Source organism: Gobius niger (assembly GCF_951799975.1).
Source record: "Gobius niger genome assembly, chromosome: 17".
Taxonomy (NCBI): Eukaryota; Metazoa; Chordata; class Actinopteri; order Gobiiformes; family Gobiidae; genus Gobius; species Gobius niger.
This window is the reverse complement of record NC_136868.1, coordinates 418,703-435,404: the sequence shown is the minus strand read 5'-3', so window position 1 is coordinate 435,404 and position 16,702 is coordinate 418,703. Positions and strand designations below refer to the sequence as shown.

Here is a 16,702-nt window from a genome sequence, read left to right as displayed (position 1 = left end):
AAAAAAAACTTTTCAATTTTAGTCTAGTTTTACTCGACTAAATGTCAGACTAATGTAGTGGACTTTGCATTGATAATATTGATTCTAATCATGTTTAATGTTGTTCCTCTGCTTCATGTTTCTGCTCCACATGAACAAAGCTCAGAGCTGATCCTTTAAACATGATCTGAGGCTCTTTCAGACGCTCAATACAAGTTTGGATGATTTTAGTCTCTCCTTTTCATTTTTATTTAGTCTGATTTTAGTCGACTCAAATATCTGGACATTTTAGTCACTTTAGACTAAATATTTTAGTTGAGAAAATTAACACTGAGTGCAACATTTAAAGCCAATACCTGGTGGTTTTTGAACATATGTCAGATCTGTGGAGGTGAAACACAGTAGGGGATGATGGCAGGTAAATATTCCTTCCAATTTATGTTTGCATTTAACGGAACACACAGTGTTGAAAAGTTCAGATCTTTATTGCGCTCGTCAAGACAGTTACTGCACATTTCCAGCATTACTAGATTCTTTGTTCTGGATAATGTTGCATGAACTGAATTTGCAGTGACACCTTTGTGACTGTGCAGCCCTAACCTGGTCCTCTGTGGTCAACATGGCGAGCAGCACTATGCTAATGCTATGTTAATAAAGATGCAAAGTAGACCAACAGCAATCTGGCGATGCAAAGCAGCAGAATGAGGACCGGCTCCTCGGGGTAACCCAGCAGCTGCCGTACCGGACTCCTCCTCCACGGCAAAGCCTCGTGAAGCCACACACATGACGAGCGTGAAGCACACAAACATGGCGAGCGTGAGGCCGTGACACACGCATGACGAGCAGAGCGTGAGGCCGTGTAAGAGGAGCCGTAAGAGGAGCCGGAGGAGCCGTAAGAGCAGTCATGCACTGTAGGCCTGTGTGCCGAGTTCACGTGCAGAAAAAGTCCTTTGTGACAGAGACAAAGATCACGGGAAATGAGACTCAACATCCCTGAGCTGTGGACGTGAACTCATGACTTCATCTAAAATATCAAAACAAAAGAAAGCGGACAATGGGGCCGATAATCACTTCAAACCACAACATGTTGAATGTAGCCAGGCTTGAAAACACTGTAAACCAGGGTTTATACAGGCAGGTCCAATGTGATGCTGTTTATTGCCATAATGCCAATATACTATATTTGAAGTGCTTTATTTGTCATTGTACAAGCACACAATTAAACAGTGTTCAGGTGTTAGTCCTGAGCCGCTGCGACTGAGCCACGCCGCCACTGTGGGCCAACTAGGAAAAAATTGAAAATTGAAAACTTTACCTCACAGTTATTGTGACCAAAATTATCACGGTTTTCGGTTTTATCGCTGTATTTGTTTTAATGTGTGTTAATATGTTCAGAAAGCATTGATAGTCCTACAAACTGAAATAGTTTCAAAAAAGTTTAACTGTGCTTGTTACATAAAAAAATACAGACAAAGCCTTTTCACATCAAAGTAAAGGAACTATAACGATGAGTTGTTGATGTTTCGAGGGTTTTACATGAACTATTTATAGCGTCAGAAACGAAGATAAACCGTCTGTATCAGGAAAACTGTTGTTGTCCTTCCAGTGAGCTTTCGCTTTGCAGATCTGGGAAATGCCTCAGACACTGATTATTATTAAAGTCATAAAACTGCGGCGAGAGTGAATCTGCCACCGGGAGCCTCGTAACGCATTGTGCCATCGTGCGGAGGTATCCGGACACGGCTTATGCTGGCGGTGACGCTGCAGCCGCACTATGAGGCGACTCATTACATTCTCCTTCAACCCAAAGTCCCACATCAGCATTTCAGCTAAAACGCTAACGTTAGCTTATATAGAGGGTAGCAGTTATATTAGAATTGTGCTGAAGCCATTTATTTATTTATTTATTTTATTTTCATTCAATATAATGTTTTATTGTTATGTCTCTGTCCATCACAGACAGAAAAGCCCATGTCCTAAAGCTCCTCAATGCCTGAGCTTTATTCATATATTTTTATTTAACAATAGTATTGAGATGTTTCTTAAATGGTCTCTTTTCGTCTTTACTTCAGCTCCTGTAGATTTTCTCGTGTGTTTGTAGTAACTTAGCGAGAAGCTACAGCGTTTTCATTGTTCTGCTGCAGCTCATTTTCCCTCAATATAAACATGCTGTATGTCTTTACTTTGGATTTTCTGAGGACTTTTTAGTCGCTGGGTTAGTTTTTCAGATGAATAAACCCCTGGGCTTAAAACTAGGGATGCACCGATACCACTTTTTCTAAAACCGATACGAGTACGAGTACTTGGATTTAAGTACTCGCCGATACCGAGTACCGATACGAGTACAAGGCATTTTCTTCAACATTTTTACTTTTTCCACAGCAGATTGGTTTGTAATTAGTAAATTTACTCATTTACATTTCCTTGAGTAAAGTAGGCAACACATTTAAGAGCAGTTATATTAGAATTGTGCTGATGCCATTTATTTATTTATTTTTATTTTCATTCAATATAATTTTTAATTTTTATTGCACTGTCCATCATAGACAGAAAAGCCCATGTCCTAAAGCTCCCAGTGCCTGAGCTTTATTCATTTATGTATTTTTATTTAACAATAGTATTGAGATGTTACTTAAATGGTCTCTTTTCGTCTTTACTTCAGCTCCTGTAGATTTTCTCGTGTGTTTGTAGCAACTTAGCGAGCAGCTACAGCGTTTTCATTGTTCTGCTGCAGCTAATTTTCGCTCAATATAAACATGCTGTATGTCTTTAATTTGGATTTTCTGAGGACTTTTTAGTCGCTGGGTTAGTTTTTCAGATAAATAAACCCCTGGGCATAAAACGGCGTCAGAATGGCCAAAACTGTTAGCCGCGAGTTAGCAACGTTAGCCTGTATGTTGTAAACACTGCAGACGCTGCAGCACAAACAACATTAAGCTCTGGTTAAATCCAGCTCAGACTCTGGTTTAGAGAGCGCAGTCTGTAATAAAGTCAGCTCTATGTGGATTATTGTATTTCCACTAAAGAATTCTCCAGTTTGTTGCTATTTTCTCTCCTCAGCTGAGAGGTGCGCCTCGTAGGTGCGCTCACCGCACGTCAAATGGTATCGGTTTCTGGTATCGGGACCTCATGAATGAGTACGAGTATGAGTACAAGCCTGTGGTATCGGCCCGATACCCGATACTGGTATCGGTATCGGTGCATCCCTACTTAAAACGGCGTCAGAATGTCCAAAACTGCTAGCCGCGAGTTAGCAACGTTAGCCTGTATGTTGTAAACACTGCAGACGCTGCAGCACGAACAACATTAAGCTCTGGTTAAATCCAGCTCAGACTCTGGTTTAGAGAGCGCAGTCTGTAATAAAGTCAGCTCTATGTGGATGATTGTGTTTACACTAAACTATTCTCCAGTTTGTTGAGCTGCGCCTCGTAGCTGCGCTGGCCGCACGTCAAATGGTATCGGGACCTCATGAATGAGTACAAGTATGTGGTATCGGCCCGATACCCGATACTGGTATCGGTGCGTCCCTAATTACATTTAATGATTGATTATGGCAAAATGAATTTAATGACTGACACAGAGAACGCTGGATCTGGATTATAGCAAAAACGCTCCATAAAGCAATTTCATCTGTGATTAATCTCACAGTTTAGTCTGTGAGAAGTGAACATGAAGAGGGCAAGGACAACAGAAAGCCGGGCAACGTCTTAAAAAGGGAAAGCCCCTGGTAAAGAAACGGGACACTGAGAGCCTGGCCTAACATTCAGCCGCTCAGTAAATGTATATCCAGTGCGTGCGGTTGTGGTTGGATCAGGGCGAAGCTTTCCATGACAGTTCAAAACGCACTGGGCGGAGACGGATGGTCCAGAAATGTGCAGGAAAATGTGTTAAAACTATTAGAGAAAGAAGAGCTCGGCCAAGGATCGAGTCGGTCCTGATTCTAAAGCTCCAGTGCCCACACGGACAGAAAGCATCTTCCTGTGCAGGGCTGAATCATGTGGTCACAGGGCCGGCCCAGGCCTTCAGGAGGCCCTGAGCATCACTCGTCTTCAGGCCCCTCATTAAATGTGTGCTGATCGGACTCAATATTGATGATTGTGCTTTAAATGGTCTCAACTTATATAGAGCTTTTCTACACTTTACTGCAAGGAACCAGTCACTCTCACGATAGAAGCTCCCAAGCTCTTCCACGTGTTCCCTATTTAAATAAAGTTACGTGAAGTGTTTTCATGCAAAGTATATTTACACAGAAATGTAACATGTGGATTTTATAAGCAGATAAAAAGGGGGACTATATTGTGAGGCGTAATGATACGAGGAGTAAAACGTCCGCGCAGTAACTCCTAAAGACTTCCCCGCTCACTTCCGTCAATAACCTTTAGGAGTCACTTCACGTAACTTTATTTAAATAGGGAACACGTGGAAGAGCTTGGTAGCTTCTATCGTGAGCTTTTTTGGAGCTATGTGACATGTGGGAGAGGCTGCGTATGTGTGAGCGCACGGACAAAGACCAGACGGGGATATATTAACACGTCTAAGGTTAGGTAAGAACATATCTTAGTATGTAAAAACGGTGGCCTATTCCTTTAACTATAGCGTCTTCCTGCATTTTTCACAACATTATTCTGAATATTTTCTGTAATACAAATGCAGGTACTCCTCAGGGGCCCCTGGCAGTTGCCTCGTCCCCTTATCAGCTGCACCGGCCCTGGTCATTCATGTAACAACCTCATTCTTCCTGACCAATATAATCGGGACTCTTACAAAACATGTCATTTGTATTTTCTTCGTAAATGTTCGGGTTTTTATTGTTCATCATTCTACTACAACTGAAACATATATCAGGATTGTATTACTCCGAGTACTATTTCACTTTTACTTGAGTATTTATTTAGGTTCCTTATACTTCAGTGAAATCATTTGGACCCCGAGTATCCTGACGTGTATTATTGTATTGCACCTGAAATGTCTGGCAGAGCTTTTCACAGGTTCGTTGTTTGGGATCTTCTGTGTGGAGTTTGGTCCGAGCCCCAGTAAACATAATAATGAAGCAATAAAAAACCCAGACACAACAAATGAGAAACAGCTTTTTCATCTGCAAAAAGTGAATATCAAGCATTGGCTTAAATGACTTGAATTGAGGAAATGTTTCTTGTTTTGAGCGGTTTTCACTCATTCAGACACTTTTCCTGATCGGACCGAGTTTGCTTTGCTTGTTTGAGGACATTTCAGACCAGTTCTAGGGTAAATCTCGCTTGAAATAAGAAAGTAAAATTGCCAATGAGATAAGACCAATTTTCTTTCCCCATTGGCAAAGAAAATGACCTGAAATAAGGACGAAATGTATCGAAACGAGTCAGAAACATCTCAGAACAAGTGAAATAATCTGGGACAAATGCCCAACAACTTCTTAACTTTTTTTCATTTTTTAGTATTTTTTATTTATTTTTTTGTCAAATTTTCATCACATTTTTGTCATTTTTTGTGGGTTTTTTTTCCAGTTTTTTGTCATTTTTTTGTCAAATTTTCATCATTTTTTTGTCTTTTTTTTTTTTTTTTTCAGTTTTTTGTCATTTGTTTTGTTATTTTTTTGTTATTTTTTGAATTTTTTTTGGTCAGTTTATTGTCCGTTTTTTGTCATTTTTTCGTCAAATTTTCATCACATTTTTGTCATTTTTTATCAATTTTTTTGTCACATTTTTGTCATATTTCAATGACTTGAATTGAGGAAATGTTTCTTGTTTTGAGCGGTTTTCACTCATTTAGACACTTTTCCTGATCAAGTTTGCTTTGCTTGTTTGAGGACATTTCAGACCAGTTCTAGGGTAAATCTCGCTTGAAATAAGAAAGTAAAACTGCCAATGAGATAAGACCAATGTTCTTTCCCCATTGGCAAAGAAAATGACCTGAAATAAGGACGAAATGTATCGAAACGAGTCAGAAACATCTCAGAACAAGTGAAATAATCTGGGACAAATGCCCAACAACTTCTTAACCAGTCAAAACAACTAAAATCTGGATTATTGTGCCTCAAATTGAGATGTTTATACTGATCTAGTTAATGACTTTTTGCAGTGTAAAAGCAGGTTAAAAATCAAGCAGAGCCGTGACCTCAAACCGCCACCAGGAAAAGACCGAGCGCAGGGGAAAGGAAGTGACTGAGAGGAACAATAGAGAGACAGTCAGGAGGAGGAAGCTCAGAAGTGTAACGAGCCACGAGCGCAGCCAGAACCAGCGCACACACACACACACACACACAGACACACACACACACACACACACACACACACACAGACACACACACACACACACACACACACAGACACACACACACGGGTCACGCTCATGCTCTGCAGACGGGAGGCTCAGTCCAAACAGTCTCTCTGAGCAGCAGCTTTTCCACATTAAGCCCAGACTGGGTTGTTTTAATGGACGGTGAGGCCGAGGTTTGCGATGGAAAACTCATGTAGCTTTAGCTTTGTCGCATGTCGGCGTCTGCTGTGATCCAGACGTGTTCGGACACTTTAACACAGGACTCGCTTCCACAGGGAAAACTATATAAAGAAAACAAACGGCCTCTCTCCTCGCAGGCGTATTGTGTACAAAGGCTGCTCTACTTAAACAATACAATGAAAACGCATCTGCAAATCTCATAAAATCCTTGAAAGCCACATTTTTCTTCACGATTACGGTTTATTTTATCGCCTCCATGTGGTAAATGTGTCTGTGTTTGCCCCTCCTCCCCGTCAGGAGCAGTGGGCGACCGTCTTCTCTCGACTCAGAGCTGGGTTTAAAGGAACAGGCCACCGTTTCTCCATACTGAGATATGTTTACGACCAAAGATGTTGCTAGCATTTAGCCTCTCCCAGTGTATTCCTATGGCTCCAAACAGGGTGAAGTTTGAAGCTACCAGGCTCGTCCACGGGCACAAAGACCAGACAGGTACAGATCAACTCGTCTAAGCTCAGGTCAGAACATATCTCAGTGTGTAAATGGTGGCCTGTTCCTTTAAGGACAGAAGGACCAAGCTGGAGAAAGCCCAGTCTGGGATGGTGCATGTTTGTGGCAGTGTGGGTTACTTTCAAAGCCTCCCAAATGGATTGAATGGGTTGGTGACTTAAGTGGGAGGAGCCTCTTGTCCAGGGACACGATCACTGTGGTTATGTGGACGAAGGGAAAGTCAGATCTCTCACCGACTTCAACAGAATTACCCAAATCTAGAAAAACCCAGGAAACAGATCAGAATGTGAATGTGAACCGCTCCCCGCTCACCGCGGTGTAATTCATCATTACACAAAACGTCTCGTCCCAACCCTTTCTTTCTATGCACGGTCGGTCATTAACTCTCCACACTGGTACTTGTGTAGCCACAGCTGCCTTGAGGCTGACTGACTGAGACCAACAGCTTCACAAACACTACATTTACAGTCGTACTTTGTATCAAGAGGCACAAACACACTGGTCTGAACTGGCCGGTGCTGCTGGGATCGTACTTTGGGTGTCGGGTGTAAAAGAAAAGTACATGAGCTCATGGATAAAGGCCACACTGCAAAAAGTATTTAACTAGATCAGTATAAACATCTCAGTTTGAGCACAATAATCCACATTTTAGTTGTTGTGACGAGTTAAGAAGTTGTTGGGCATTTGTCCCAGATTATTTCACTTGTTCTGAGATGTTTCTGACTCGTTTCGATACGTTTCGTCCTTATTTCAGCTCATTTTCTTTGCCAATGGGGAAAGAAAATTGGTCTTATCTCATTGGCAATTTTACTTTCTTATTTCAAGCAAGATTTACCCTAGAACTGGTCTGAAATGTCCTCAAACAAGCAAAGCAAACTCGGTCCGATCAGGAAAAGTGACTAAATGAGTGAAAACCGCTCAAAACAAGAAACATTTCCTCAATTCAACTCATTTAAGATGCTTGATATTTACTTTTTGTAGTGTAGATTCTTCCATTTGTGTGTCTCAATACTGGTGCCAACTGTAATTAAAAATGCAACAGTAAAAGCTGACGATCTGATGGTCCTTCACAAAGTCTTCCAAGGCATCAGAGTCTGAGTGATGACTCTCAGACAGGAGGGGAGATGACGAGCCTCCCAAAACAGGCCGTAGATTCTACTTTGAAATTGGCTAAAGGTTAAAGTTGTCAAAGTGGGAAACATCCTGGCCGTCCCGTCCCATTAAAGCCCGACTCAGACGCCTGACGTCGAGGGGGGGATTGTTGGACAGATCACTGTGTTCTACTGAGAGCCATTAACAAAAGCAGGTCCGGGGCCAAAACTCACTCACAGAGAACAGGAGGCCGGACTCAAACAGGGTTAATGAAGCCACAGCAGAACCAAACCAAGACCAAAACTCACTCACAGAGAACAGGAGGCCGGACTCAAACGGGGTTAATGAAGCCACAGCAGAACCAAACCAAGACCAAACTAGGACAGAATCAAGCGAAACACGACTGGAGACTGAGAGAGACCAGGCTCAAGGCAAAACAGGGACCAGACGAGGACTGAAGCAAAGACTGAACACAAACCTTTAACGCTCAAGTCAGAAACACTTAAAACTGGGGATGATCAAGGTCTAAATCTGTACTTCTCAAACTTTTCACACCAAGTACCCTTTTCTAAAAGGTTTGATCTTAGAAGTAGAAGCCGACTATCAAGCCCAGGACTACAGCAGGTCTAGCAAAGGCTTAACCTGGACCAGGATGTAGACCAGGGGGGGGGCAGTTTGCTCGACGGAGGGACAATTCTCGTCACTGTAAAAAGACTAAAGTCCGACCTGCCAATCTTCGCACTAAGTAAAGCACAGTTTTCTTCAAATGTCAGCGTTGTAAGTAAAAGTTTTCAATTATTTATCCAATGTTTTCCCAATTTTTTTACACCTTTTTCTGTTGTTTTCCCATTTTTTATGACTAATATTCCCAAAATGTATTCCCCATTTTTACCAAATTTACTTCCACATTTCTTGACAAAGGAGCTGTTACTGTAAATGTGCAGATCTGCCACATTATTGTTCTGTTTCTGGTTCTACATGACACATATTTGAGTGTAAGTGTCGGAGAAAACATCGCTCAGGTGTCGGTGTTGAAAATAAAGGAGCTGTACACAGCCCTGTGACCGACTGGGATGTGGACAGACCTGACAGTATTTCACACATTCACAGAGAACCAGGCATTTGTGCCGTCGTCAAAATCACTCAGAACTTCCTGAGGGCCAGAGGTTTTGTGCCGGAGGGCCGGATTTGGCCCGTGGGCCTGATGTTGCCTACCCTGATACAGACAGGGCTGGACTGGCCATCGGGAGATTCGGGAGTTTTCCCGGTGGGCTGACAAACTTTTGGGCCGGATGAGCCAGTCAGACCGAAATAAGGCCCATAATACCTTAACACCGGCCCATAATTAAAGCAAAAAGCCATTAGAAGCTCTATTACATTGATGCAATTACACAACTCCCCCACTAGAGGGATGTGACGCCTTTCTTGAGTCATGGTTCAGATAATCTTGTATAATGAGCGATGGGCCTCTGGGACATAACACTCATGCCCCTCACACTGTGAATATGAGAGGAAATAGTTTATTGTAACTCCCTCCAGGACCCACAGAACCTCAGACTTCTATTTTTATACATTTTAGACAAATGTTTGCAAAGAAGTGCATGCTGGGAGTTGTCAGGTGACTCGTCGTCAGTTCAGTTTGTAAATCTTCTAGTTTCCATTGAAAGGATTCACAATGTTTGGTCTTTTTGTGATTTCTGTCCTCACTCCTCACCTCTGTAACTCTGTGGTGAGTTTTACCGTTTCATCTTCATCTACAGTTGATCATGTGGTTGGTTTTGAGAAGCTTATTTGTGTTGCAGTCACGAGAGGAACTTCATTAACGGAACTCACATTTTAAGATTGTTCAGTAATTTTACAAAAGTTCCTTCAAGTTATAAATAACAAGATTAAGGTGTTGAGTCTCTGAGGCCTGAGCTTGAATTCGGCAGAAACAACATGCAACTATTGTCTTTGATTCATAGCTTTTACTGTTTTAGTTCAAGCCAATGTTATTGTTTTGCTCATCACCTCCACTATTGCATTGAACATGACTGTTTTTTTTTAGAGGGCCGGTCTTGACCCAAAAGTCCCGGGCCAGCCCTGGATATAAACCATGTCCAAACCAGAAAACCACCAAACTGGCCTCAAAGCAAGAGGAAAGTAAAGTCTAAGACGACCCTGAGCAATAAAGAGGCAGAAGGTAAAGAAGCCCCAGTGCAGGACGCAGACCACCGCTTGAGAACCACAGAGGCAACATTTCCCTGAGCTGTAAGTTGTCGCGAGGCTTTGTGTTGTTTTCTCCTTGAGGTCACACACACACGCACACACACACGCACACACACACACACACACACACACACACACACACGCACACACACACGCACATACAGCCCGTGTGTTTCTTTACTCACTGAGTCGTAACTTGAGCCCGAGCCAGCTCCGTGGGGGCGACTTGTGCAGGACCGCGTTCATGCTCCACTTGTTTGGCACCATCGACACATGGAAACCTGGTCTGCAGACGCACCGTCCCTCACGCCGAGAGCGGCTCCTCTGGCTCCTCTGTCCCCGAGAGCAGCTCCTCTGTCCCCGAGAGCAGCTCCTCTGTCCCCGAGAGCAGCTCCTCTGTCCCCGAGAGCAGCTCCTCTGGCTCCTCTGTCCCCGAGAGCGGCTCCTCTGTCCCCGAGAGCGGCTCCTCTGTCCCCGAGAGCAGCTCCTCTGTCCCCGGCTGCAGCTCCTCTTCCTCAGGCAAACCTCACGCCACAGTGTTCAGTCACCAAGCCTGCGTAAAGCGCGTGCTCTCGTCCTGTTCTTGCATGGTTCGAGTGGCACAAACGCATCCAGTGAAACCTGTTGCAGCCGCGCTTCTCTCGCACTTCTTTTGTCTGAGATAAAGCTCCTGAAGAGTCCCCCCCGGGTCCTGAAGAGTCCCCTCGGCTCCTGAAGAGTCCCCTCGGCTCCTGAAGAGTCCCCCTCGGCTCCTGAAGAGTCCCCCTCGGGTCCTGTAAAGTCTCCCCGCTCTGGACCTCGGTTTTCCCGGAGCTAAGGCGCTGCTGAGGTGGATCCGCGCCGCTGTGGAGCTCACGGGCTCTGCGCTCATTCATTCAGACTGAGAGCAGCACAGAGTGAAGAGAGTGCGCTGTGTGTGCGGGACGCAGCGCGCGGCCGCTAGAGGCGCTGCGGAGGCTCCACCACACACACTAACACACACTAACACACACTAACACACACTAACACACACTAACACACACTAACACACACTAACACACACTAACACACACATCTGCTTTAGAAAGAACAGAGGTGGGGAGTATCTGTGAGCACATACAGCCTGTGTGGCTCATACATTTGTCAGTATTTTCATGCCATTGTGAGTGGATCTGAGGATCAAGGGCCCGACTCTGGTTCAGACCCCAGACTTAAAGTAGGGGTATTCTGCAAAATGGACTTTTCCAAGCTTTCCCTCATGTTATTCTGTCCCTCCCTCATTAAAAACATGGCTGAAGTGTTGCCTTGGCACATTCACGTATTTCTGAGTAATCTGTAAAAACTCTGATGGCGGCCATTTTAGGGATAGGTTTGCCTGAGTCCTCCTAGGAACGCCCCCACCTCCTGGAGACGCCTCCGAGCTTTGGTCACCAGCCGAGTAACCAACCACTGCTCCTCAGCAGAACCCCCTCCCCACTGATGCCACAGACAGCGTGTGGAGGGGGCGTGTCTAAAGGCTCAGAGGTTCTTAAAGAGACAGAGGCCTATTTCAAGACATTCACTACAGCCATTTTGAGAGAGACATTTTATACAAGGCAGTTATTCTAATTTACTGCATTTACAGACCGACAGAAGGTTTGTCATCATTGTAGTGAGATATAGACTGGTGCTATGGGACTGACAAAAGCAGAACACCCCCTCTTTAAAGCAGAACACCCCCTCTTTAAAGCAGAACACCCCCTCTTTAAAGCAGAACACCCCCTCTTTAAAGCAGAACACCCCCTCTTTAAAGCAGAACACCCCCTCTTTAACCTCTTAACTCCCGCCTGAACCAAGAGGATCTTTTTCCTCACGTCAGATTTTTTTTACATCATTTTTTTGTTGGGTGTTCAACTCATTTTTGTAACTTTTTTGTATTTTTTTGGTCAATTTTTTGGTCAATTTTTGAATTTTTTTGTTGAATTTTAATCCCATTTTTGTCATTTTTTCGTCAACTTTATATCACATTTTAGCAATTTTTTGTCATTTTTTTGTCATTTTTTTATCAATTTTTTATCAATTTTTTATCACACTTTTGTCACATTTTGTAATTTTTTCCTCAATTTTTCCTCTAATTTTTGTCATTTTTTGGTCACATTTCCATCTTTGTTTTCGTCTCATTTTATACAAGGCAGTTATTCTAATTTGCTGCATTTACAGACCAACAGAAGGTTTGTCATCATTGTAGTGAGATATAGACTGGTGCTATGGGACTGACAAAAGCAGAACACCCCCTCTTTAAAGCAGAACACCCCCTCTTTAAAGCAGAACACCCCCTCTTTAAGATTAAGGAATAGTTCCAGACTGAGATATGTTCTTACCTGAGCTTAGACGAGTTGATCTGTACCTGTCTGGTCTTTGTGCCCGTGGAAGAGCTCGGTCGCTTCCAACTTCAGGAGCTTTTGCGTGACTGAGGGCACGCACAAAGACCAGACAGGTACGCATGAACTCGCCTAAGATCAGGTAAGAACATATCTCAGTATGGAAAAACTGAACTATTCCTTTTATTAATCCCTGTAGGGAAATTCATTCTTTGCATCTGACCCCTCCTCCTGCCGCTGGGGCCTAAGGCTGAGTTCACATAATTACCAAATGAAAATGTGCTCATTAAACACACAGCTCAGAGTGCGACACTGTATTGGAGATGATTTAAAGCAGCACTAGGGAATGTCAGATGTCCGGATCCCAGATAGAGCAGAGGGTTTGTGGAACGTGTGCGTGACGGAGCGACCAGACAGTTAAACAAAGACAAAGACTGAAACTGTGTTCCGTTTTATTGGTGTGTCAGTTCCCTGTAAATGCTGATTGTAATGCTTGGAAATGGGACGGATTCATTCAAAGAGGTTCTCAAACACTGGGCCAGGATCCACGCCTGTGCACAACACCTCCCCTTCTGTTGGATGGTTTTATTCTGCTGTTTAAAAGGGCAAGAGACGACTTTCCTCCTGCAAAAACAAAACATTTCACGCCCTGGAATGAAAGCCATTAAAACAAATCCATAATTAGTACGACACAGAAAGACACTGCATCAATTTGAAACTGTTGCTGTCGATCACTGGCATAAATGTGAGAAGAAAATACATGGCAAGTTTTCTGTCATTTTATCTTTTCATATAAGAACAAGGTGTTTTTTAGTGGGAAAATTTGCAAAAATGTAATTTTCACCTTATTGTTTGACTTTCAAAACTCAATAAATGGGGCTTAAGGGATTAAATAATACAAAATCGCTCTGAAAAAATCTTCCAAATATTGAAAATGTGAAGTCTTTAGGTCCGACTGACGTGGACATAGTGTCGCCACAATGACAGAAACGTGTGTTTGGAGAAAAAGGCCTTGAAATTGTGTTCTCCCATATAAGTCTATGGGGGAACATTGAATCAGCGCAATATTTAAACATGTTATTGTGAAGATTAGGCATATTTTCTGTTTCCGGGTGAAAACTTATATGTTCAGAGACAGATTTGGCCCAAAACCTGAAAACTGAAAAAGTTTAGTTTTGCCTGTAGTGTCTCTCAAGAGCAAAGTCCCATGAAGTAGAAAGTTACTGCGTCAGTACTTCATATCCACCAGTATTGGCCTGGTTGGAAAGAGTCAAACACTGGGCTCTGTGGAGAGAAACACGTGAGCTGACACAGCCAAAACAATGACTCTGCCAAACTGTGAGCTCCCGCCCTCCATAAAGCCACCGTCAACAAAGGAAGCCGAGGGGGACAGAGGGGGGGGACCGCAGGCCACTTCACAAACGAGCCATTCTCCCACTGTTTACAACCAGGGCAGCCATTACCCCCCAGGTCACACGCCGTCCACACCAGGCCACACCAGGCCACACCAGGCCACACCAGGCCCGACACCCGCACTGTTTTGATAAACATGTGTCACAGGAGTTTAAAGATGCTCGGTTTGAAAATATCATGCTCAGATACTGTCAATTTTAAATGTTAAAGGAACAGTCCACCGTTTTTCCACACTGAGATATGTTCTTACCTGAGCTGTGACGAGTTCTTTAGGACCTGTCTGATCTTCAGTCACGTAAACACAGCACAGACGGCGTTAGCATTTAGCCTCTCCCTCTCTCCTCTATAGCTCCAAAACAGGTCAAGATAGAAGCTACCAAGCTACCAAGAGGGAGAGGCTAAATGCTAACGCCGTCTGTGCTGTGTTTACGTGACTGAAGATCAGACAGGTCCTAAAGAACTCGTCACAGCTCAGGTAAGAACATATCTCAGTGTGGAAAAACGCTGGCCTGTTCCTTTAACTGTTTTCAAACATGACCATATATGGGCGATTCCAGAGATGCGTCTGTATCTACAGAAGCGGCGTTCGATCCTAGCGTATGCAGGCGGCTCACAGGGAAAGGCTAACCCGGGAGACTCTTCAGTCCGTTAGCCTGTGCTCAATGTATTTCTCCCCAGCTGTTTGAATTAGCCACAAAACATAGAGCAAATGATGAAGGATCCAGATGTTCTCAGCTGTTGCCAACCCATCGACCACATTTAGGTGAGCTCAAAGCCTAGTTAGTGAATGTACAGACTAGGGCCGTGCAATTAATCGAAATTCGATTACGATTTCGATTACAACAGTAAACGATTACAAAATTAGCATAATCGCAAAACATCGATTATAAAAATTTTTTTTCTATTTTTTTCTTCTTTTTTTTTTCTTCTTTTTTTTTCTATTTTTTTTTTCTAATTTTTAATTTTTGAATTTTTGTCGCTTTTTTGCTGGATTTTTGTAATTTTTTTGATGGATTTTTGTCACTTTTTTGATGGATTTTTGTATTTTTTTTTGATGGATTTTTGTCACTTTTTTGATGGATTTTCGTATTTTTTCTGCTGGATTTTTGTAATTTTTTTGATGGATTTTTGTAATTTTTTTGATGGATTTTTGTCACTTTTTTGATGGATTTTTGTCACTTTTTTGATGGATTTTTGTCACTTTTTTGATGGATTTTTGTCACTTTTTTGATGGATTTTTGTCACTTTTTTGATGGATTTTCGTATTTTTTCTGCTGGATTTTCGTATTTTTTCTGCTGGATTTTTGTCTTTTTTTTGATGGATTTTTGTCATTTTTTTGATGGATTTTTGTAATATTTTTGATGGATTTTTGTAATTTTTGTGATTGATTTTTGTCACTTTTTTGATGGATTTTTGTCACTTTTTTTATGGATTTTTGTCACTTTTTTGCTGGATTTTTTAAAGGCAACAAATAATCGTTTGAATAATCGTGATTTCAATTATGACAAAAATAATCGTGATTATTATTTTTTCAATAATCGAGCAGCCCTACTACAGACCTTTAGAGATTATACTTGAAATACAAATTACCATCTTAAAGTGTCTTCTGAGGTAAACGCTGATTCAAATTCAGTCAAGTTTCTACTCTTTGTGGGGTCAGATCATAGAAACACACCCAATGGCCAATAAACATCATTCATAATAAGTTAATGATAAAAAAAACAAACACAGAAATGATATAAATGCCATGAAAGGGATGAAACGTACCTCCCCGTATGTTAGTATGGCTCTGTTTCCTCCCTATTGATTTGTATGAGGATGGAACGTTCAATTTAAATCGGGTCCGGGATTCGACGGCAAAATAAATGAGCCCATTTGTGGGAAGTTCTAGGAATTTCTATCAGAGAACCTTCCAGAAACCCTAAAAAAGCTGAAATAAAGCTGATCCTGGAGCGTCAGAGGCCACTGTGATGGAAAGCAAAGCCCCCACTGACTCACAGGTCACTTTTTACATGAAAAGATGCAAAATGAAGAGACTTTTAATGAAATGTATTTTTAAAAAGTATGTAATTTGAAAGTGGACAAAAAAGTCACCTTCAACAGGAAGCACTGGGAGCTGGAATGGTGCGAGCTCCAGGAGAACACTGCCCTCTGCTGGTGAAGTGGCAGACGCACAGCTCCACAGGGACATGTATTTGCTTCAGTCACTGTCAGATAAAACTTGCCCATGTTTCGAGGAGGGTGGAATATTTTAGGACAGGGTTTGTACAGGAGGCAGTGAGTCAAATGTAAGGTTTAAATACTATATTCTTATTCCACAAATGCAAAAAAATCTCGGCATAATATGTAAGATTTGTAAACATTGGACTGAGGGAAATGTTGATATTCAAAACTAAATGTGACACAATAGGCAACTTTTGATTGTGTAAAATTGTTGAGCAGTGTCATTGAGAGGGTTTGAATCTAATTTAATGTTTTATATAGACTTGAGGCCTTAAAGCAGGGGTGTCCAAACTTTTTTCCTGGGGGGCCGCATCCTGAAGCGTACACAGGGTGAAGGGCCATAGATCGGTGGTTAGTGCCGCAAAACCTTTGACTAGCAGAGGTTTAAATTGCTCCCACACCTTTATTTCTGCTCAAACCCTTCATGCAGCTCTGTCTCACAGTACAAGGTTAGTTGTTTGGTTAGAATTGTGTAGAATTATTACAT

General features: G+C 42.5%; 1 protein-coding gene across 1 annotated transcript in view; it reads right to left on the bottom strand.

The window, feature by feature from the left end:
• plekhg5b (pleckstrin homology domain containing, family G (with RhoGef domain) member 5b) overlaps nt 1–10,518 on the bottom strand; it is a gene marked incomplete at its 3' end in the record, with an annotated part of 209,891 nt that extends 199,373 nt beyond the window's left edge. Inside the window, exon 1 of the mRNA XM_079574864.1 lies at nt 10,425–10,518. Coding sequence (XP_079430990.1) covers nt 10,425–10,506 — 82 coding nt within the window. The 5' untranslated portion in view covers nt 10,507–10,518. The remainder of the gene's footprint in view (nt 1–10,424) is intronic.
• Nucleotides 10,519–16,702: the final 6,184 nt, after the last annotated feature.